Below are 23,155 nucleotides of genomic sequence, written 5' to 3'. Positions count from 1 at the left end.
CTCATTATGAACCCAGAAATGCAAGTTTCACTTTCTATCCAACTTGTCTCTGTCTCTATGGTTATAAAAGAGTCCTATGACTCTGTGTTCAGATTTTAAAATACTGAAATGTTTGTGAAATTTTCTAAAATGGATATTAGTGTCATAATATTAAAATAATTGTGCCAGTGTTGATACCTGAAAGCAGTGATTTAATGGTCAGAGTATGTGGTTGATCTTGCCTTAATAATTATCCTGTTTTATAATTTAAGGACAATGGTATGCTCAGTAACTTCATACACACCTTCCATCCTGAAATGGTTATGGAAACAGTGATATGCACTGAAGTAGATGCCCAAGTGAAGTTTGTCCAGAGTTCTAGACCCCAAGCCACTTTCTGCTTTAATTTCAAATGATGACTCAAAATCAAGTTAAAACACTAGATTGTGAGCCACGAGGTGGTGGTACATGCCTTTGATTCTTCCAGAGGATTGCTGTGAGTTTGAAGGCAGCCTGGTCTACAGGGTTCCAGAACAGCCAGAACTGTTACACAGAGAAACCCTGTCTCTAATAAATAAAAAACAACAAACAAACAAACAAATGAACCAAAAACCACTAGATTGTAGGTTAAAAACAGTAGCCTGGGGACCTACCTTATAATATCCCCTTCAAGAGCAATCACTCTCTTAATGATCTTCTGTTCTGGGTTTTTAGGAGACCTGGGATTAAAAAAAAAAGGTTATATAATCAATGCTGTTGCTGTTATTTTAGGGAAAAAAATAAATTGTTCAACAAAATTGGCTATAATAAAATCATTGCAGAATTCTTTACACCCATGGTACGACATCAACCTTACTTGGGTTTCAAGTGACCTGAGATAATTATGAGATAATTAATTTTTTTAAATCTCTGAGAATAAAGAAGCCATAGTAAAACTTAACAAAACTGAAAACACAGAGGAAATACAGATAAAATTGGTCCAGTCTGGCAATCCCAGTACATAGAGGTGGAGGCAGCAGGAACAGGAGTCTTCCATATACAGCAAGGTCCAGGCCAGCCTGGGCTACATAAGACCCTGTATAAAGTGTAACAGAAACCAAGAGGGATATATAACTTAGATATTAAGGGATAAAGATTATTAGTATGTTGCTATTAAAGACAATTATGCTGTGGGATGTTCTGTATGGCAAATGTGTTGCTGATTAGTCAATAAATAAAACACTGATTGGCCATTGGCTAGGCAGGAAGTGTAGGCGGGACAAGGAGGAGAATAAAGCTGGGAAGTGGAAGGCTGAGTCAGAGAGACACTGCCAGCCGCCACGATGACAAACAGCATGTGAAGATGCCGGTAAGCCACGAGCCATGTGGCAAGGTATAGATTAATGGAAATGGATTAATTTAAGCTGTAAGAAAAGTTAGCAAGAAGCCTGCCACGGCCATACAGTTTGTAACCAATGTAAGTCTCTGTGTTTACTTGGTCGGGTCTGAGCGGCTGTAGGACTGGGAGGTGAGAGAGATTTGTCCTGACTGTGGGCCAGGCAGAAAAACTCCAGCAACACAAGTACTTATAAGAAAAGGATTTATATGTAAGAAAGCAGACATTTCTTTTAACTAATAACATTCTGTAAAGTTTATGACACTTTAAAATTAAAAGAGGATCTTCCAGAAAAAAAAAATGAAATATTTTTTAAGAAGAAAGTAGAGAATTCCTTTACATCATATTGAAGTTCAGCGATCTGATAATTATAGAATTCAGAGAGATAAACAGTGCTCCTAACAGTTAAAAGAAATTGACAGATTTTGAAATAGTTAAAAAGATATTTTCTATTTTAATCTCCATTGTGGTGAGAAATTTTTATTCAAAGACACACTACTTAAATAAATCCCCCCCTCCTGGAATTTGCACCTCAAATGATTCTTTCCTACATTAGACTAGGATTGATCTGTGAGGTCAAGAGAGTATGGGAACGGAATGGGGATAGCACTTCTCAGCTTTCGTTATAAAAGAGTCTCTTATTCACCTTGAGCTTTTCTATTCCTCCTCTTCAGCAAGCCACATCTGTCCTGAACAACCCTATAGAAACATTCACATGGGGAAGAACTCCATTTGCTAAGGTCCCAGCAGTGAGCTGAGAGGCATGTCCCTCAGTGCCAGTCAAGGCTGGAGAAGCTGTACAGCCCTGAGCATCAGCTTGACTGCATCCTAGAGAAACCCTGAGTAGTGTCCCCACCTCGGCTGCCCTTAGGAAATGTGCATCATCAATATCTGTTGACTTCAGATGCTAGGTATTGGAGGAATTTGTTCTGCAGCAACGGACAGATAACTCCATCTTAATATGGACAATTTCCTGCTGGCAAAATTTTAAGCCTCTGATTTAACAGACTTGTTTCAAGGACCAGATCATATGTCATATAAATGATCATTTAATGTGTACTTGAAAATCAACTAGAGATAAAATATTTTCATGCCAATTCACATTTTGAATTAAAATGCTTTTTAAAAGGAATGTAAAGGTATAAAAACAGAAATAAAGTTAGAGAAACTCTAAGTGTGTTCTGAATTAAAAGAATTATAATACAACTTATATCTCATAATACACCTTACATAGAAAATAAAATTATGTAAAATAGCTGCAATTACTTTTACATGATTATGAATATTCTTTATTTTGAAGGGAAATTGGATTAGAGTTTTGACTAGCCTTTTTTGACAAATTGAGTAACTATTATTTGATAAGTTTAGTGTCATTAACTGACAATTCTAAATCTGACTTGAGGGCTTCTGTTACCTTCAAGCTATAGAAACTGAGTTTTCTGTACAAGGCACCTTAAGACTACTAGAAAATGCTTTTCCAGCTCTTACATTCCAGTCTTTCGAGACCTTCTCTTAGTCTTGCTAAAGCTTGCCTGAAGAAGCCCCTCCTCCCTCCCACCTCCATTCCCTAGGGACCCCATCTCTTGGTGGTGAGCCAGGATCCCCCTAACTCTTTCCTCCTGTCAATCTCTGCTTCTCCTTCTACCAATCTCTAATCCTTTGTGTAACCCCTGACTCACAACACTCTGCCAGGGACCCTAGAGCCACCACACTTGCCTAGCATCAAGAGTGGTCAAGAGCAACCAAAGAACATCCATACATCAAACAAAGACAGGACTAGGTAGCTACATACATATTAATATACTATTATATAATATTCTGTTATACTATATAACACATACATATTACAACTCTAGATACCTGGATCTCTGGGGAAAAAAAACACAAACATGTATAATCAAGACAATATGCCTAGTCAGGAAGCCAGCAACCCTACCCAATAATCTCTGGGAAAAGCAGTGTAGCTGATGTACAAGACAAAGACTTCAAAATAACAATTATGACTATGTTCAAGGACCTTCAAAAGTATATGAATAAATGCCTTAATGCAGACTGTGAAAACACTAACAGTTGAATGGAATAATAAAAACATTTCAAGACATAAAAGTAAAATTTAACAAAGAAATAAAATCACTAAAGAAAACCCAAACTGAGTCTGGCGGTGGTGGCGCATGCCTTTAATCCCAGCACTCAGGAGGCAGAGCCAGGAGGATCTCTGGGAGTTTAAGGCCAGCCTGGTCTACAGAGCGAGATTCAGGACAGGCACCAAACAACACAGAGAAACCCTGTCTCGAAAAAACAAAACAAAACAAAACAAACAAAGAAAACCCAAACTGAAATAAAAATGGAAATTAACCTACTTAGGATATAAACAAAAACTTTAGTGATTAAACCTTACCAACAGATTAAAAGGCACAGAAGAGAGAATCTAAGTTTTGAAGATAAGGTAGAAGAAATGGGTAACTCAATCAAAGAAAATGTTAGATCTAAAAATCTAAGATCAAAACATCCAGGAAATCTAGGACACTATGAAAAGACCAAACCTACAAATAATAGGTATAGAGGAAGAAGAAGAAACCCAGATTAAAGATAAATAAAACATTTTTAACGAAATCATAGAAGTAAATTTCCCCAATCAAAAGAAGGAGGTTCTCATAAAGGTTTGAAAGCGTACAGAACATGAAAGATACAGGACCAGAGAAGAAATTGCACAGTGACACATAATAATCAAAATACTAAACTACAGGAAAAAAGAATATATAAAGCTGTCAGCGAAAAAGATAGCGTGACATAGAAATGAAGATCTTATTAGAATTGTACCCGGCTTCTCAATGGAGACTCTAAAGCCGGAAGGGCCTGGACAAAGGTGCTGCAGATTCTGAAAGACCATAAATGCCAGCCCAGACTCCTACAGCCAGCAAATCATCAATCACAATCAAAGGAGAAAGAAAAAACATTTCATGATGAACCAAATTTGAGAAATTTCTCTCTACCATTCTAGCCCTACAGACGGCACCAGAAGAAAAACTTCTGTGTGAAAAGATTAGCTACACCCAAGAACACACAAGGAATACATAATCCCAGAAAAGTAAATAAAAAGATCAAAAGAATGATTAAAAAGCCACCCACACTATACCCACAATATAACAGGAGTAAATACACACTGCCAATTAGTAACTCAACATTAGTGGTATCAATTCCCCAATAAAAAGACACAGACTAACCCTGGATTAGAAAATAGGATCCACTTTTCTGCTGTATCTAAGAAATACAGCTCACCATCAAGGGTAAGACATCACTCCACAGGAAAGAATGGAAAAAGACACTCCAAGTGAATGGACCCACGAGGCAAGCAGGTATAGCTACCTGACAAAATAAACTCAAAACTAAAATTAATCAGAAAAGGTAGGGAAAGGTACTACATACTCATTAAAGGAAAGATTCAGCAAGAAGATACTACAATTGTAAACATTTATGCACCAAACATAGGAAGCCCAAGCTCATAAAAGAAACACCATCTCAGCTAAAATTTCAACTGAATGTGTGATTTAGAAATGGAAACCAGAAAGTATGGCTGTTATTACCTGGACTATAGCATTAGTCTCTAAATGCAGGAAGAAAAAAAAATGTGTATCCAAATTTAATGGGGAGGATCAGGAAGAATCTAAATCAATAGCAACAAGTTGTATTATTAAAACTTTTAATGGCCAGATTTTTACCTTACTGGGAATGTGATTTAGTAAATGGCAATTTTTTTTTGCACCATATGATGTTACCAAAGAAGAAATGCTCCAATGCTGAAGTAACACCTGAATTAATTATAAAATTTCTCACCTAAATTAAGGTAGAACCAATGCTAACGAAAAAATATAAAAAGAACCCCTATTTGCTTTTTTAAAAAAGTTGTGCCAACAATCTCTAGGCTTCTGACATACTCAAGAAGTATTCCATATTTTACAATAATTTGTATTTTAAGATCATGATGCAAAAGAGAATATATAAAGTGAGCTATCTATATAATTAAAGTCTTATGAATTACTACTTTAAACATACCTATAAATTTTAATGTAATATTAAACTCATGAATCTAATCAAATAATTCAAAATGAAACAAGCTATTACTAACATCAATTTCATTACTGCTTAAAATCTATACCTATATTTTAATCATTAGGCTGTTGAATGCATTACTTGGAAGTAAGTAGAGGTGGTAAGAGAGTTATTACAGATTTGCATCATAAAAGTTATTAAACTTCCCTTTGTTCGAATTTTCTTGGCCACTTGCCTGTCTCCTAGACAATGTGAAAATAACAAGTGAAGGATTGGTTCTTATTTCAGGAGTACAATGCATGCTGCCCAATAAATACTCAAATTTGCATTTAAATTTGCAATTTTAATTTTTTTCACAATATGCAATATTTTATAGTTTTAATTTCTGGGACCTGAGTTATAAACATTCCATCTTATGCTCATGATTTAATCAGGCATGAGGTCTGGAAGAGTAGAGAAACATTTTTCCTGAACTTCCTGGATCTCAGTGGTTGTGTTGGGTATGACATAATGAAGCTCCAATCAGAAGAAACAAGGTCTAACATAGCCATTACAGGATGTCCCATGAGCTTCTGTGGAATTTCACTTTCTATTGTGATTACAGTGTTACCATTTTCAAGTGGTGGCAGGCCAAACACATGTATGTCTTTGGTCACAAAATTCTGTGTAACTGGTTTAGGTTCTTTCACTTTCCCCTGGTTGGGCTACTGGAAAGTCATGTTTTATGGAAACCGAGTAAGGAGTATGTGTCTCAATCTCTCACTTCCTGGCCCTACTGCTTCTTGATGTGACAGAGATACCTTCATCCTGGAACTAGGCATACCTAGCCTTTGATTTGTGTTGAAATTATAAAACCTCATTTTAGTGAGTTGGGTGGATTGGGGGTTTGGATTAACCAAGATTATTATAGATTTAGCCTCTGGATTAGAAATCACATTGGGTCCAGGTATAGTGACACGTGCCTTTAATGTCAGCACTTGGGAAGCAGAGGCAGGTGGATCTCTGTGAGTTCAACACCAGCCTGGTCTACAGAGTGAGTTCCAGGACAGCCAGAGGTACACAGTGGGACCCTGTCTCCAAAAAAAAAAAAAAGGAAAGAAAGAAAAAAAGTGTGTGGGGGAGGAATAAAGAAGGAAGGAAGGAAGGTGGGAGGGAGGGAGTGAGGGAGGGAGAGAGGGAGGCAGGAAATCACATTGGTCATAGTCAATGTACATTAAGGGTTATTATGATACGTATATCAGAGTGAGGTCTCACAATTTTTTTTTTTTTTTTAACGTTTTGCTTGCTTGCTTGTTTGTGGTGCTTGGGATCCAATCCAGAGTCTTGTCTAAACTAAGTCTTTGTTCTACCATTGAGTAACACCTCCATTCCAGGTTTCTAATTCTTGATTCTTCTTTACTACTTTCAACCTTACTAATTTCTACAGCTTGCTGACTGCAGCAGAGCGCCCATCTCGCCCGCAGTCAAGAGGGGCGTGTCTGCTGTTCCTCTTCAACCTCATTTGTGAGGAGGATTCTGACTGGAGGAAGCTAATGCTGAGTGGGCTCTAGTTACGGTGGACAGAAGGTCAGACCAGGTCAGAAGCCAGAAGTCACACGACACTAAATTGGAATTGTAGCAACGTTTCAACACTGTCGTTGAACTTTTCCAAATAAATAGTAAGACAGACAAGCACAGAGGAGACTTTACATATAAATTCTAACTTCTTTTTTCTCTTCAAAATATAAAGACAGCCACAAACTCTGAGCCCTTATTCTTGCATGAAAAATTCCAGTGGAGCTGAGACGCCAATACTACGAATTTGCCAGAGTCCCACAAGCCTGACCCACAAATGTTCAGTGGCTGAGGTTGAGTTTGGGGGATTTCTATAAATCCTAGCTTGACTTCTGATTGTGACATCACATAACCACAAGAGAACATGTATAAATGCTATAGCTTGAGAACTTATTCTAAAATAACTTTAAAAAGGAGCAGAATCCACAGAGCCTAAGGTCATTATTACAGTCCACTTCTCTGAGACATAGATAAGTTCTTTTGCAAATTCTCTAACAAAAAGAACTTGTCATATTCTGTTATAATAAAGGGCAAAGCCAAACATCTTAAAAACTTAGTTCCCTTTTATTACACAATTAACTAAATACAAAATAAATAATAATAGTACTCATATTGAAAAGTCAGTTTAGCTTTACTATCTGTGACAACAAGAATCCAAATGATACTTTTCAGCATCCAATTCTATATTCTTGCTTCATTATTGGTTGTGTGCACTTTCTGCATGGGCATGGATGCATGGGCATGGTTGTGTGCACACACACACATTTTTAAAGTCCACTGGTAGTACTTAGCACATTTGTATGAGTACACTTACAACTTTTACTCAGAACTTGAACTACCTTGCCCCTTGTTAACTTCTCTTTGTGTCATCTGAATGGTATGAATGAAATTGCAGACTCTTCCTATGCTCTGGGTACATTCATAACCTCACAAGTATAGTTCAGATGTTCTTGCTGCTACTGTAAGATAGCAACCACTAGCACCATCACATCTCAGAAAACGCATCAGTCAAAAGGCTGCAGCATTTACAACGTGACATGCATAAGGTGACTAGAATCCATGTTAATGGTCCAACCATGTCTTCTATGTTTATGTTCTAGAAGGGGAAGGGGTGGTCCTGTGAAAAGCACCCAGACAGCAACAGGGGGTTGTCATATGGACAGAAAACTTTACTGAGAAGTAGAGATCTTAGCACTGGGGCACATGTCCTGTCATTTTGTAGGGTGTGGGAGCATGGAAGGACTGAATCATCTACTCTGGCCATTTTTACAATGCATGCCCTACCTGAATCAAGCTGGAGTGAAAACACAATATTTTACATGATAACAGAGAAATTCCAGGGAGGTTCCCAGTGGCAGGAGCAATTTTGTGTTTCAGATCTTAATCAAGTAAATGTATAACAATAGCACTCACAAAGCATATAAGTGTGTACTGTGGCTTACAAAGGCTCCTGCTACAATGTAAAATATTTCACATTTACTAATTTTACAATTAGAAGAAATTTAATAAGCAAGTAGTGACAACTGTCCTTATTAGTAAATCACCCTTGATTGTGTAAAATCAATTAACATGTATTATGACTATAATTTCTTTAATTATAAAGAGCTACAATAGTTTGTAGTTGACTCTTTTGATACTTAAGAACAAGTGTATTCATATTTCTAAAAATATCTCAGGAATTTAGTATAATAATAACAATGAGATCAACCCACAGATGTTTATTAACTGAAGCATTTTAAAGTATAGGGCAATACAATGTTCAGCTGTTAAATACAATTATAGCTGTATATCAACATCTAGAAGGAGTGTATGAACATAAATACATATATCACATGCATAATATGTGCTTTGTTCTACTGTACAATATGAAATCATATTTGAAGAAATGTACTTCCAGCCATAAAGAAACATCTGCTCAAGAAAATGAGATTCCTTGGTTGACTTACTTTGCAAATCTGTTGCTTTTATACATGGAATATGCTTTCAATAGAGCATACATGTGGAAAGGAAGAATTCTCAAATTAAAAATCAACTATACTATACTCAAAGTGGAGACCTTTTACACCCCTGTTGTAGCCCCAAAGCTGGACATGTACTTTGGAGTATTTTTCGTCTAGTCAAGCTAGCTTTTAGGCCTTTGGCTACACTATCTAATTGTCTATACCTATATTATGCCTAATTGACTACACAATAAAGCATCATTTACGACTGTGGGATAAAGTAATATCTTTGAAGGAGTAAACCATCAGTCTATCTAATACTTTGACTAAACTATTTGACTTCTACATCAGTCAGGCTGGAAAATTCTGCCATACATTTTTGTTAAGATTGAAGAATATTCATGCCACGAATCACCTAGAAAGGTAAGGTATCTGTTTTCAACATCACACCACATCTATATAAAATAGCACATAAAGGGTAGCTCAATTAAAGTGTAAAGTAGATTCCAGTATGTAAGCGCTAACTCTGTACCTTTAAGCTGATATACATGCAAGAGGTTAGAGCTGTGGGGGTGGGGGTCACCTGAAAAATGCTACTGGAATAAGGGCCAGCAAGTCATGAACACTGCTCACATGCCAATTTTCCATGATGGTGATTATACTATGGGGTGTGAGATGCCAAACTCAAGGCAGGAAGCACATGATAAACTCAGGAGAGCAAGAGTGAAGTGATAGAGGACCTTTTTACTCAGAGACAGTATTTGATCTTCACCTGCCTCTTCAGTCATATCTATTTTCTAACCAGTCATAAACCAGAAAAAGAACCATAATTTTTAGCTTTAAGAACGTAAAGACAACAACTTGTACATGATGAACAACGTGCCTGAAGAATGCCTAATTGTGTCCAGCAAGTGCTTGAAAGGGACAGAGGCTGTTGTGGTAATTGTGCATGGCATTAAAAACAACATGGTCAGGGGTCTTCAGTATAATTCTTTATGGTCATAGGAAACAGGAAGTGTATACTGATGATCCCACCCCCTACCATTATGCCCCATGACTGGGATTAACAAAATGAAACCTTTCAGGATTAGGTGTAGAAAGCAAATGTCAGATGGGGGACATTTCAAGGGTTGCCAGCCAAGGCTGAGAACCACACAGGCCAGTGTCCCTCCACTGATGCCAATAAAGATTGTTGACTGAAGAATATAACTCCAATGGAGCTTAGAGTCTGTGTTGACAAGATGAAGAACTTTAAGTAGGCTGTCTTAGTGACTGGTCTATTGCTGTGACAAAACACCACTACCAAGGCAACATTTAAAAGAAAGCATTTAGTTGGGGGCTGGCTTATAGTTTTCGAGGGTTAGCTCATTATCATCATGGTGGGAGCATGGCATCATGTGGGCAGGCATGGTACTGGAGAAGAAGCTGAGCGCTCACATCTGATCTGCATTATGCAGATATGAAAGAGAGAGAGACTGGGTCTGGAGTGGACTTTTGAAACCTCAAAGCCCACTCCCAGTGACACATCCACTCCAGCCAGGCCACACCTCTAATCCTTAGCAAACAGTTCTTCTAACTGGGAACCAAGCATTCAAACATGTGAGCCTGTGGGGGCCATCCTCATTCAAACCACTATACAGGCTTAATATGACTTGAATTGCCTTATACATCTTTTAACTTTATTCTGAATTAAAAAGAATAAGATTTTATTTTTCAGCAGGAAACTTAAATTCAGTAGTGACAATAAAATCATACATTTTTACATATTTTTTGATGTGATAATTTATACTGATCCCATTTTATTTTTTCCAATGTATACTTATGGATTAATATACTCTCTAGTGACTTTTGTCACGTGTATTATTAATGTTTCAACTGCGCTACTAGATTCAGAATTTCCTAAAATCACATTAGGTATACATACGGGAAGACATGGGACTGCAAAATCACTGATACTAATTTCTCTAAATGCTCACTCTCAGGAAGAATACTAACTCTGTGGAGATCGGATTTTAAGTAAAATATCAGATATTTTGGTTCATTCCATTTCTAAACCTTTTGAACTTATTTATTTTTAAAATATAGTACTATTGTTTTGCAGACAAATTCTCAGAGTCCAATAACTACACACAATTTGCTACCTAAAAAAAAAAAATGTCAACTTTATGCCCCCAATATCAAGCTGAATAGCATCAGCAGCTGTGTTGAGAAAAAAATGCATGGGGTTTGGGGTTTTACAAAATCAATTTCAACTGGTCACCTCTGAAAACAGCATTATCATTTACTTGCTCAGCTTGACAGCCATAGATATAGCTCTAGTTGCTAAGTTATCAGAAACTTACAGGGATTTCTCCTGATCTTACTATGATAAAAGCTACTATGATAATTTACTTATTGATATTTCAAGCCAACTAATTCTAAGAACCATTTTGTAAACAAGACAAGTAGAGAATGGCAGCATTTTAAGTGAAGCATTACATGTAATTTTAACAGACTAAAGGAATTCTGGGACAATTTAGGGGAAATGTGGCACAATAATTTCTAAGTTGACTCATTTTGTTAAACCAAGAGAGATAATGCAGTGCTGAGGGGAGAAAGGGTCAGGTGAGTAAGGAGGAGCCTGGTGCCCATGTGTTCATGGGAAATGGAGCAACGGCTCTGATTCCCCACTGGAAGGCACACACAGCTGTGAGTGGCCACATTCAGGTTCTCAACATTAAACAGAGTCTCAGAACCAGAGAAAGTTTGCTTACGACACAGTTGCTCACTATCTCACAACCATGTTTTCCCCTGCTAGGCTAGCTTGGGAAAGTTTTATTCTTTAACAGAAAATTAGTAGGGCAACCTATTCTTAGTTATGGATTGTAGAATGGCACTTGTCCTGGAGGTAGAAATGGGCAGATGTTGGTGAAGGGCACACAGTTTCATCAACACAGAAATTTCCGTAAATGTCTTCTTTGGCATAGCAACACCAGTAAATAATAAAGAGTACTTGAAAATTGCTAGAAGATAGCTTAAATGCTTTTACAACTAAAATTATGCACGTGATGGACTGATATGTTAATCAGGTTGATTTAATCATTCTACTACATGCATGAAAATCATTATACTCTACACCAGAAGCTTATATATGCTCAGTCCAATTATACTTAAATAGAGCTTGGAATATTCCTAGTTGCTTGTATTTTATATAACTACAAAAGAAACCCTTTTCCCCAATTCATGACCATACTTCAACTTGGGAGAAAATCTTTCATGGGCTAGATCTGTCATGCTATTTAGTCAACTAGAGTAGACAGTCGGTAACAATTATAAAATGTGCTCAGGTATGTCTTTTATTATGTTAAAGATCCAGTATATTGAGACTACAATTGGTCAAAAGATTTTTCTTTCTCCCATACTGTGGCTACTTTTGCTGTCATTTATGAAATTTTATTCCTCATATTTGCTTATCTTCTTAAAGGTGAACACAGAATTTTGCCACCACAAGCTATCCCTTACGGAAAGCTGTTCTGATACAGTGTTGGGAGACACTGATTAATGTGTGAGGCTTGCCTGCCGTCCTGAGCTCCAGCCTTTGGATTCTGTGCACACGGAGAACAGACTCTAATCTGGGCAGCTGTCATGTTGATGCTCCCCTCCCATTGTACACTTTACGGGCTCGGAGACCACTCTACCACTCAAACATGACCAACAACGGCGTCTCCAAAGGGGAACAACAGCAGGAAATTATTAAGTTCAGATGGGAGGAAAACTTCTACTCCATGTGTGGAGATATTCATAGGGGCCTGATTTCCATATGGCTCTCACAGCTGAAGCTTAATGAGTATCTCTCAGACATAGGGATAAGAACCATTCTAATACTCAAATGCCTCTACAACAGAGCAAACCAAGGCAAAATAGAATTGAGGGAAATAATTTCCAACTGTTTTTACATGTCTGTGGATTAAATATAGGAAGGAGGCCTTAATTTAAATAAAAGCAGATTCTCCGAAACATATGCTCAACTCCCACCATTCTGCATCAGAATGGTTGAAACTTAGGAGTTTCCATTTGCTGTAACATGGGAGCTTTGCCAAGAGACACTAGCACACACAAAAGTGATTAAGAATAATCTCCAGTATAATATATATATATATATATATATATATATATATATATATATATATAATGCAGTCTAAGCTGCAGTGGAGTGAATTTCTAGGCATGTTTTAAAATGACCATATAGACAGATGTTTTGATTCATTAAAAGATTTAGGATGATTAAACTCCACTTAACACTTGAAAATGTAACCTTATTCCTGAAATGCAATGGCTGTCTGGGAAAGACATCATGAAGTCAAACAAACGTTTCTCACAAAAATTCTTTGATTCGGCTTCATTTGAAAACCTAGCGCCCCAAAGCCTGCTGACGCTTACTGTGTCTCTCCCACCCTGTATCAGCTCCTTCTCACGGCTGCCATCTGTCTGCTCAGCTTTTTCCAGCACAGTGCTCATCCCCCCAGGCTGTTCACTGGCACTGAGATGCCTCCCTCCAGTTCTTTATGGGACAACTAGAGACATGCACGGTCCAGGTCTTTTCCAATTCTTCCCAGAGATTTCCCTCAGCCTCACCTCACCACACATTTCAGATATGTTTCATTCTCCATCATTGTATGTCAGATAATACACAAATTTGATTTTTGCCCTCTATTTTAAACAAAATTATTTTATGATAGTGTTTTGAGCTATATATAGGCAGAATTTTCTTTTAGAACTTCTTTTACAATTACAATCCCCTAAGACATGAGAGTGGCAAGCTATAATGATTCAAAGACAATATTTCAACAAGTCTATGCAGAAACAGCAGCTAATTCAAATGTTTCTGTAGGAAATAGTATATTCTATTATTATTAGCTTTTACTACTTAAAAACCTACTTCCTTTTCACGTTGATGCACTCATATCGTCAATATCTTACTGTAGAATTATTTAGTTACAGCTTTTCAACAAGTATATAACATGATTTAGTTTAAAAACAAGTAAAAGTGAAATTCAAAGTTATAACTCTATAGAACTCATGAGAAGACCAAAAATAAAGTGACCACATTTAAATATTTTATACTATCTTTCATACTGCGTCACTACCTTTCTAAGTTAAAGTCTTATTTTAATTAGCTTCCAACAACCCAGTCTAATCACTTTCAAGTCAAAGACTCAGCTGTTTACAATGCAGACCGTGTTACTGTTGTGGCTGTGTGGATTTGACCTCCTGCCTGTTAACAAAGAGACTCAATTAATTATTTGCTGTTTTGAATGGCTATTTCATTTCACCTCCACCTTTGTGTAAGTGTTAAAAGGCTCAATTGTTTTATCACCTTAACCTTAGCTTTGGAAAATGCACACCGAATTTCTCCACTGCCAACTAATAAACTACCTTGATCCAGAAAGCTAATTCTCAAGACCATAGCTCCTAGATGTCTTGTGCCAGAGTCAGTCAGCTCAAGGAAGATAGTGACCTGGTGCCACCAACTTGTAAAAGATTCTCTTCATTTTGATAGCAGCAATGGTTTTTAAGCTAGTACTTGATGAGAAAAGGACACAATAGCATCTCCACCGGCTTTATTGTAACAGTCACAGCTGAACACATAGGTTTTGTTTGGAAACCTTCACACATGCAAAACATAGGATATTTATACTTTGAACACTGAACATCTGGAAATTAACATTGCAACAGTTTTTCTAATAATCTTTTAGTTTTCTCCATGTTTTTGACCACACTAAGCTCAGTAATGTAATCGCCCATTCCAACCCTCAAGAAAACCAAATAAGAGCAAAGAAACAGCTTTGAAGTAAGTGGGAAAACCAATTTTGCAATGTATGGGTGCAACAGCACTGGTCCCTGATGATTTAAATCTGGAACACTAAGCAGGAAGCCAGAGGAGAGCACAGAATTCATGGAGACCCTTGTGTCTATATTTCATCAGCCCTGATGCTACAACTTCACAATTTCTACCCACTGTCTATTTGCTTCTGGAACCATCTCTCCCCCTCCCATCTATCTATTTTATCGGTTTTCCATCTAGCTACCTACCTACCTATGATCCTTGTCTGCATAAGTAGACCATACAATTATAGCAACAAAGTTTTAACCTCTTTATATCCAACACTAAGTTAGCCACATGCATTTAAAAGAAGAATAATTTAGCACATCCATTGTGCTGCCCTTGTTCAGCTCATGCTTAGGAGGTCCCGCTGCTGAGACTTCATAGGAGTATCTTCTGACATTTCTAGGAGACACAGTCTCCGGAAATCTCATACTACAGGCAAACGAATGCTGAGAGTATGAGAACTAGTCCCCCTGGGAAAGAGCATACCCGTTGGTTATCCAATATCAAATGGTCAGCTCTAAAAACATACATACAAGAAACGTTATACAGACTGAACAGATTGCACTTCTATATTTAGGAATTTTTATGCACATAAATATACATATAGCAAAAAAGAGGCTATGAATTTGAAAGAGCAAAGAAAGGCACATGTGAGAATTTGGAGGGTGGAAAGGGAAGGATGGAATGATGTAAGTATATTATGATCTCAAAAGAAAGAAATAATTTAAAAATTATATAAGAGAAGAGAAGTAAATAGCACTTGCCAAGGTGGCTAGATTGCAATCAATAAAATCAGATATTGCCACTACCTATGCCAGGTAAGTGAAATCTGAAGACATCTGTCATTTTGTATCTGGCTTATTTCATTGACTATGTCTTTAGGGCACATTTATGGTGTGGCATGTATCACCATGCCACTCTGCAATTTCTCGTCTCATGACTAATACAGGTTACTGATTTATAAACCTTGGAGCAATATCCCAATATACTTTCCCAATCTAATAAAAAACAGCTACTGAGATTTTGAAACAAAATTATAACTCCTCTACTCTTTCCAAGAGAATTTATACTGACATGAAAATCAACAACTCCAGACTTTGTAGATAGTATGTAGATCAGTGGTTCTGAAATGTTAAGGACTAGGTGGTTGAACCCTGGCAACAAAGAGGCTACATTTTAACAAGCACCTAGGTTGGAGTGGGTGGTCTTAGTCAATCCTGATGAACACACTTGCGAACCATCGCGTGACTACTCTATGCATGCAGCATACTGGTTCCTTATACGTTCAATGAATATGTAAATCATAACAGACTTTCAAAATGAACCTGGCACATAATACCAATTTTAAGCCATATACAAAATTCCAAGCAAGTAGGAAAACAAACTTTCATACTAGAGAAAAACATTCTACCAATTTCATACTGAGCTACAAACTGGATTGTATGCATAACTAGCCCAGAGTAGTATAATTCAAGTAAGAAAAAGAAAAGGCATCCTATTTTCAGATACACACACACACACACACACACACACACACACACACACACACACACTATAAAAAGTCACTCTCAGATGACAAAAAATGATAAATTCTGCTTTAACAGGAGGACTCTGGTTGATACGGAATATTTTTCCTATAGTGTTTATTCATCCCATAGATGTTTGCTGGCTGGTATCCAGGTGCTGGGTCCTCTGGGTCACTAGATTACAATAATCCATACTACTGAAATCTATGGCATACTACTGTGTAATATATGGTATACTACTATAATCATGGTAAGCGTGTCCTTTCAGGGCTCAGGTCCGATGGCCAGTTACATCATTTTGAGAAATTCATTTACATGTCTTAGCATCCTATTTTTCATGAATAAAAATGGATGAGCACTATACTAACTACGTGTGCTGCCAAAGACATCATAGAAACTACTAAATTCAACTACTGAGCATCTGCTTTGTGAAGAACCAGTCTCAGAGTGACAAACGTTAGAATGGACAGCTTCATGGGTTCATTTTGTTCTTAACATAGGAAAACCTGCAATCTCTGAAGGTAAGACTAGAGAATGAACGTCTAGAACAATCACTTCAGAACATTCTGCAGTATCTATTAAAGACAGATAGTGACTTTGCCAACACACCACACTCACTATACTTCCAGAAAGTGCCAGATTGTGTCTTGGTCTCTCTCCCTCTCCCTTGGTCTCAATCTCTCCCTCTCCCCACTCTCCCCTCCCCCAACCCCTCCCCTGGCACTTTCTCTCTTGCTTTCATTCTTTTCATTCTTCTCTCTCTCCTTTCTACTTTTCTCCTTAGAATATTCGACATATGTTATTTGTAATAACTAAAGAAGACACGGCTTAATACGCCTTTTTTAGAACTAGTAATTTGTTAGTATTCTTTTAAACATTAATTCATGAACTATTAAATTTGTTGATAAATTTATTCTTATTGGTTAATTTACTGTCTCTGATGAAATATAAAACTTCAACGGATTGTGTGAAAAGTGAGGATAATCTCACTGCTTTAATCTATTGTATATTTTAATTAATCTCAGTAACAAAGAAAACAATGGCATTTTGTTTAGTGTTTAATAGTCTAGGGAACACAGCAAAGAGTTAATCGGGCATCCTTGCAAATATGGACAGTTGGAAAAGTCCTAGGCCGAAGGTATACAGAATAAGCTACTAGAGAGCCTGCAAACAGTAGACAGTGCTGGGCATTTTAGTCTCTTTCTACTTTAGTGTTTTCGCTAAAGGACAAGGAATTGTGCCGTTTTTGAGCATATTTAAACTTTAGCTGTATTTTAATTTCCTCTAACAGACTTAACTGTGGTAATGTTTGAAAACAGTGAAACAATATCACCTCTGTTTTACAGTAACAAATACATGCAAAATAGGAAAATGAGTATTTTTCCAAAAGGTGCCAATCACAGTGGTAGCTCCATGCCAGGGTAAGGGGTGTGAATCCGTCCATCTGTCAATCAGGACACTGCACTATCATTTCACACAGAGGCCACTGCTAACCAAAATGTGGTTTCAAAGTGGAAACAAAAGTCAGGATGGAGAAATGTTTAAGTTACAGTGGAGACATTGGTGGCAACAGATTACATTGTTATCATCTTTTCTAAAATGCCATATAAGTACAAACCTTTTTATATGAGAAACATATTCAAAGGAACAAATTCTTTTTAAATTAGATTATCATCTATCCAAAATGTCCTGTTTTCCAGTGAGACAGAAAAAAATGCTTAATCCCACTTTGAATATGTTACTGACTCATACAAATGATAAGCAGTATATATTTTAGACTCTTGGGTCTCTAAACATCTTTTGTAGTACCTCATGAGTTATATGATCAAAGGAAAAAGGCCAATGTCTTATAAAAATCCATTACATTGAATTCCAAACATTTTGTTTTAAAATGCATGGCTTAATATAATTTGAACTATGTGAATAACTTTAAGTGACAGTTTTTATAATATAGTCATACTAATTAATGGGAAGATACATAACATTATTAAGGAGGTTTGGGGTTACGGTGTAACTTGTTTTACATTAGAGATTATCTTGTATTGGCTAATGCCTGGACTGATGAGGGCAGAGAAGTCAGATGGCTTCAGAGTTTGTACACAACAGGATCAGCCACAGGAACTGACGCTGGAGCCTACAAGGAAGTGTACCATGGTATTCTTCTCCTGTTGAACATTAGCCCAAGGACATTCTAGCACGTTTAGTTTTGATTTATTCCTTTATCTCATCCTCCCAATCATCCTTTAAACCATTATCCAAAATAACTACTGATAAGATTTCATTGTTTACTGTTTTTACTTCTTCCTGTCTTAATACGTTCTTTCTTTGGGGAAGTATGCATGACTTTTTTATTATCTGCCTTTTAAATAATTAACAGTCGGTCAATACAAGTTTTTTTCTTTTTTTTTCGATTCTTAAGGTTCAACAGAATAGAAACTTCAAAGTGGGACAAAGACAAGTTAAAAGTGAGAAATATAAACAACTAATGAGTTCTATCAATCCTCATGGTCATTGAGTTACTAACAAACATTAAAGCTTGGAAAGAATTGAATTATTGGACTTGGCAAAGCCACTCTGTTAAAATTATGTGGGTAATTAACAATTCTTGCCTACAGTTAAGTCTATATTTAGCAAATCAAACTCATGGGTCATGCCTTACACAGCATTTAAGAAAACTTTGCTAAGTTGAAGTAAGACCAGGCCTTACAAGAAAATCAACAACACCTGTACTCTTAGAACAGAATAAAATATTTAAAATAAAATATAGGTATTTGGTGGCTATCACTAACTTTGCTTTGAAAATACACTAGTATTTTGGATAAAACAATTAAATGATAAGTAGTATTTGAGAGATGAATGTACTCTTTTATAAAATGATGAAAAAAATATTTATTAGAATACTAAAACAATTCATTTGCAGGGCCAAGGGAAGTGTTGTTTCTTCTGTCCCTTCAAGTAGGAGCCTATTTTTCTAAGTTACCCATGTTTTGCAATGAAAACAAACCCTCTTTCCCTGACCTTGGTCCTTTACACTTCAGCCTTGTTTATTTTGGCTCCATGAGAAGACAGTACCCCAAAAGCTACAACCACCATTTTCTCAATTTGGACAGTCAAAACAACTGAACTGAACATCTGTACTTATACTAACCTTAGTGCTTCCTTTTCTCAGAAAAGGGAATAAGGACTCAATATAAAGGGAGAAAAAGCCTCTAGAAGGACTTTTGTAGAGAAACAGTCATTGGAAGTTCTTTCCAAAGTCTGTATTTATTTATTTATTTATTTATTTATTTATATATATATATATATATATATATATATATATGCATGTGTGTACATAAATACATGTATATATTCCAGGGAGGGGGGCTATATATATATTTTTTCCCAAGGATGGATAATTATATATTAACAGCAAATTTATATCTACCAGCATCAGATTTCAGATTCCATTAGAAAACCTGACTGATTTTCCCTGTGCAATTCTCACGTTTTTCAAAAATAATAAAGATACGTTTGAGCTACGGTCTTCCAAAGCTAGACCCTGCTGTGTCATTGAACCAGAGGCATAAAGTTGAAACAGGTCACATATCCACATACACATCTCCATGAAGAAGCCAGAACTCCCTATTCAGAACAGTACCATGACCCTAGCTAGCTCACTGATGACTCAGAGTCAAGTAGTTTTAGTTGAGTCCTTATAGTATGAGCACTCATATTAGGAGGAAAAAGATACATAGAACATCAAAATTTGTGCCTTTGTCATTGGTCTCAGTAGAAAATGCTCCACTGACTGGGTATGAAGACCTACCAACTCTCTGATCCCTGGAGGTGGTACCACTGTATCAAAGAGGAAGCGAATGAGTAGATGTCACGAAGGAGTTGACACAACAGGCTGCATGAACTCACTAGAGAGAGAGGAACTGAGCAACTGGGATGGTACAAACGCACTGAAACAAAGGGTCCGCCAGTTGTCCAATGTAGTGCAATGAAGTTAGAAATACATATCTCAAAGACACAAACGTTCTAGGAAAACAACCAGCTGTCTTATAATCCAAGGTTCACTTAACAGCAAATATCAAAAAGTCAACATCAATCACATGACATGGATAAAAGTGCTTTTTAGAAAGTCTATGCAGTTGAAACCTTTTGTAGAAATGAGTCAAAAAACTTCCTTTTCTCATATAATGTTAATCATTCAAATGAAAATCAAATAAGAGAACCATTAACAAGGAGCTCTTAATTTCCCTAAGTATAAAACTATAGCTAAAAATCAGTAACTCTCTCTTAGTTCTCCTAGTAGCAATATAGGAACATATTTTAAAAATAATTCTTATAATTATTAAATATCACACAAGCCTGCATAATTTGATCATTTCTATAGTCATACCAACAATCTCAGAAAAATCTGATGAAGTACATATTAAATACTTGGTTAAAAATTCTAATGGTGAGTTTTGTAACTAAACAGCAGCTATTGGTAGTTATTTCATATACGAAACAAATTAAGAAACCCTAAGTACTCAGAAGCAGAAAATGCAGATTATCTGAGCCCATGATTCAAGTTAGTCTAAAAGTCCATTGAGCAATGTAGATTGAAATCAAACAAAAACTGTCTATTTTCCTCGAAATAAATTTTGATGCAGTCTTTTTATGTGTATTTGTGTGTGTGCACAAGTATGTGTATATGTCCATGTGTGCACATACAGAAGTCAGAGATTACTCTCAGGCATCTCTCTCTATCACCCTTCCTTATCTATCTATCTATCTATCTATCTATCTATCTATCTATCTATCTATCTATCTATCTGTCTGTCTATCATCTGTCTATCTATCATCTGTCTGTCTGTCTGTCTGTCTGTCTGTCTATCAGTCAGGGTCCCACTATGTTTCCCTGACTGGCCTGGAACTCACTGTGCGAACTAGGCTGTCCTCTAACACACAGATCTGCCTGCTTCCGTCTCCCAAGCACTGGGATTAAAGGCATGTACTACCACACCCAGCTTTGGGAGTCATTTTTTTGTGACAGGGTCTCAATGAATATAGAGCTCACCAGGTCAGCTACAATGACCAGAAATAACCTCTGGGATCTACCTGTGTTTTTCCACCTCCCATGATGTTGGGTTTATGGGGATGCACAGCCACACCTAGCCTTTCTCTGTGGATACAAGGGGTCTGAATTCAGGTCCTCATGCTTGCACAGAAAACTGTAACTCATGACTATCTTCAGATCATCTGACAGGCTGTTTCTATACTGTAATTTCTTTTAGATTGAGATCTTTTCTTGGAGTCCATTTAAGAAATCACTGCATCTACACATTCCTGTTCTACTCATTATTTAGAAATTCAGTTACCAGAATCCAGAAGTGCTACACCATAGTTAAGTCACATAAATGCTTCTAATATGTACTACTGCAAGAACTACTTAGTTTTTGTCTTATACTTAAATACTTATTGAATTCCACCTCTTTCTCTAAGACCATACTACGGACTAGAGATCAACTTTAACGTATGTCATGATAGGTACTAACCTATTATAAGAAGAGCAGGCTGAAAATGAGTATTCAGGTCTCACTAGTGCACTTTGGTTGAATGCCAGGCCTTGTAAGGACCATCTGTCTTCTCACATATTGGCAGTACCAAAGGAAGAAAAACATGGAAAAGGCTGCTCCTCAGCTGCTGGTTACTTCATTACTAAAATTTCAGAATTTGAGCTGCAGACATCAATTTTCTAATTTATTTCTTCTTCCTTCCTTCCTTCCTTTCTTCCTCCCTCCTTCCCTTCCTTCCTTTCTTTCTTTTTAGTTTTTTTTGAGACAGGGTTTCTCTGTATAGCCCTGGCTGTCCTGGAACTCACTCTGTAGACCAGGCTGGCCTCGAACTCACAAAGATCCACCTGCCTCTGCCTCCCAAGTGCTGGAAATAAGGCCCATGCCACTGCCATTGCTCGGCTCAACTTTCTAATTTAGGAATCAGTACAGGATGAGCTTCAAAGGTCATGTTTATATATTATCTCATCTTTGCAAATTACTTATGACAGAGTAAAGTTTCAAAACTGATATAACACCCAGCCAAGTAGATTCTCTCCCCAAAGAACGCCATCTTTTAGATTATTTAACAGGTACACATACAGAGACTCACAGGTTCAACATCTATGGTCATAATGAACCAAGTGTTTGAGGAAAAAAGGAGGAAGGAGGAAGATGAAATACCAGAGTAATTTCAAACATTCATGGTACTCATGGTACTTGTGGAGGTTTGAATAGAAATGGCCCCATAGACTCATGTGTTTGAAAGCTTGGTCCACACTATTAGGAGGTGTGGCCTTGTTGGAATAGGTGTGGTCTTGTTAGAATAGGTGTGGCCTTGTTGGAATAGGTGCGGCCTTGTTGGAGGAAGTGTGTCACTGTGGGAGTAGGCTTTGGGGTCTCAGAGGTTCCAGCTACGCCCAGTGTAGTATATAATCTCCTTTGCTGCCTGCAGATCACGATGTAGAACTCTCAGCTCCTTCTCCAGCACCTTGTCTGCCTGTAAGCTGCTGCCATGCTTCCCACCATGAAGATAATGGACTAAACATCTGAACTGTAAGCCAGTCCTAATCAAATGTTTTCCTTTATAAGAACTGCCATTGTCATGGTCTCTACCCAGCAATAAAAACCCTAACTAAGACTGTACTCTAGGGAGGTTACGCTATTTGCTACCAAAAAAGTCCAAATTCTTTAAAAAGAAAATAAACCAGTAAAAGTTCTTTTACTAAATTCAAGAAAAGTTTTAAGGTTATAAATTAGTTGAATTATTATTTCAACACAGCACTTTTAAATCACTATCAAAACACTAGATTTTTGTTTTTAAGTTTTAGCTCTTC

The 23,155-nt window shown here is 37.0% G+C and overlaps 1 protein-coding gene across 4 annotated transcripts in view; it reads right to left on the bottom strand.

Annotated features, from left to right (window-relative positions):
- The window catches only part of Immp2l (inner mitochondrial membrane peptidase subunit 2), an 868,678-nt gene that overhangs the window by 295,770 nt on the left and 549,753 nt on the right, over positions 1 to 23,155 (bottom strand). For all 4 annotated transcript variants that reach the window (XM_052738392.1, XM_052738390.1, XM_052738394.1 and 1 more), the window contains exon 5: positions 633 to 698. In XM_052738392.1, the coding sequence (XP_052594352.1) occupies positions 633 to 698 (66 nt within the window). The remainder of the gene's footprint in view (positions 1 to 632; positions 699 to 23,155) is intronic.

The sequence above is a fragment of the Peromyscus californicus genome, unplaced genomic scaffold, assembly GCF_007827085.1.
Source record: "Peromyscus californicus insignis strain IS unplaced genomic scaffold, ASM782708v3 Scaffold_15__1_contigs__length_86483966, whole genome shotgun sequence".
Taxonomy (NCBI): domain Eukaryota; kingdom Metazoa; phylum Chordata; class Mammalia; order Rodentia; family Cricetidae; genus Peromyscus; species Peromyscus californicus.
Note: the sequence above shows the minus strand (reverse complement) of the source record. Positions and strands in the feature narration are given on the sequence as shown.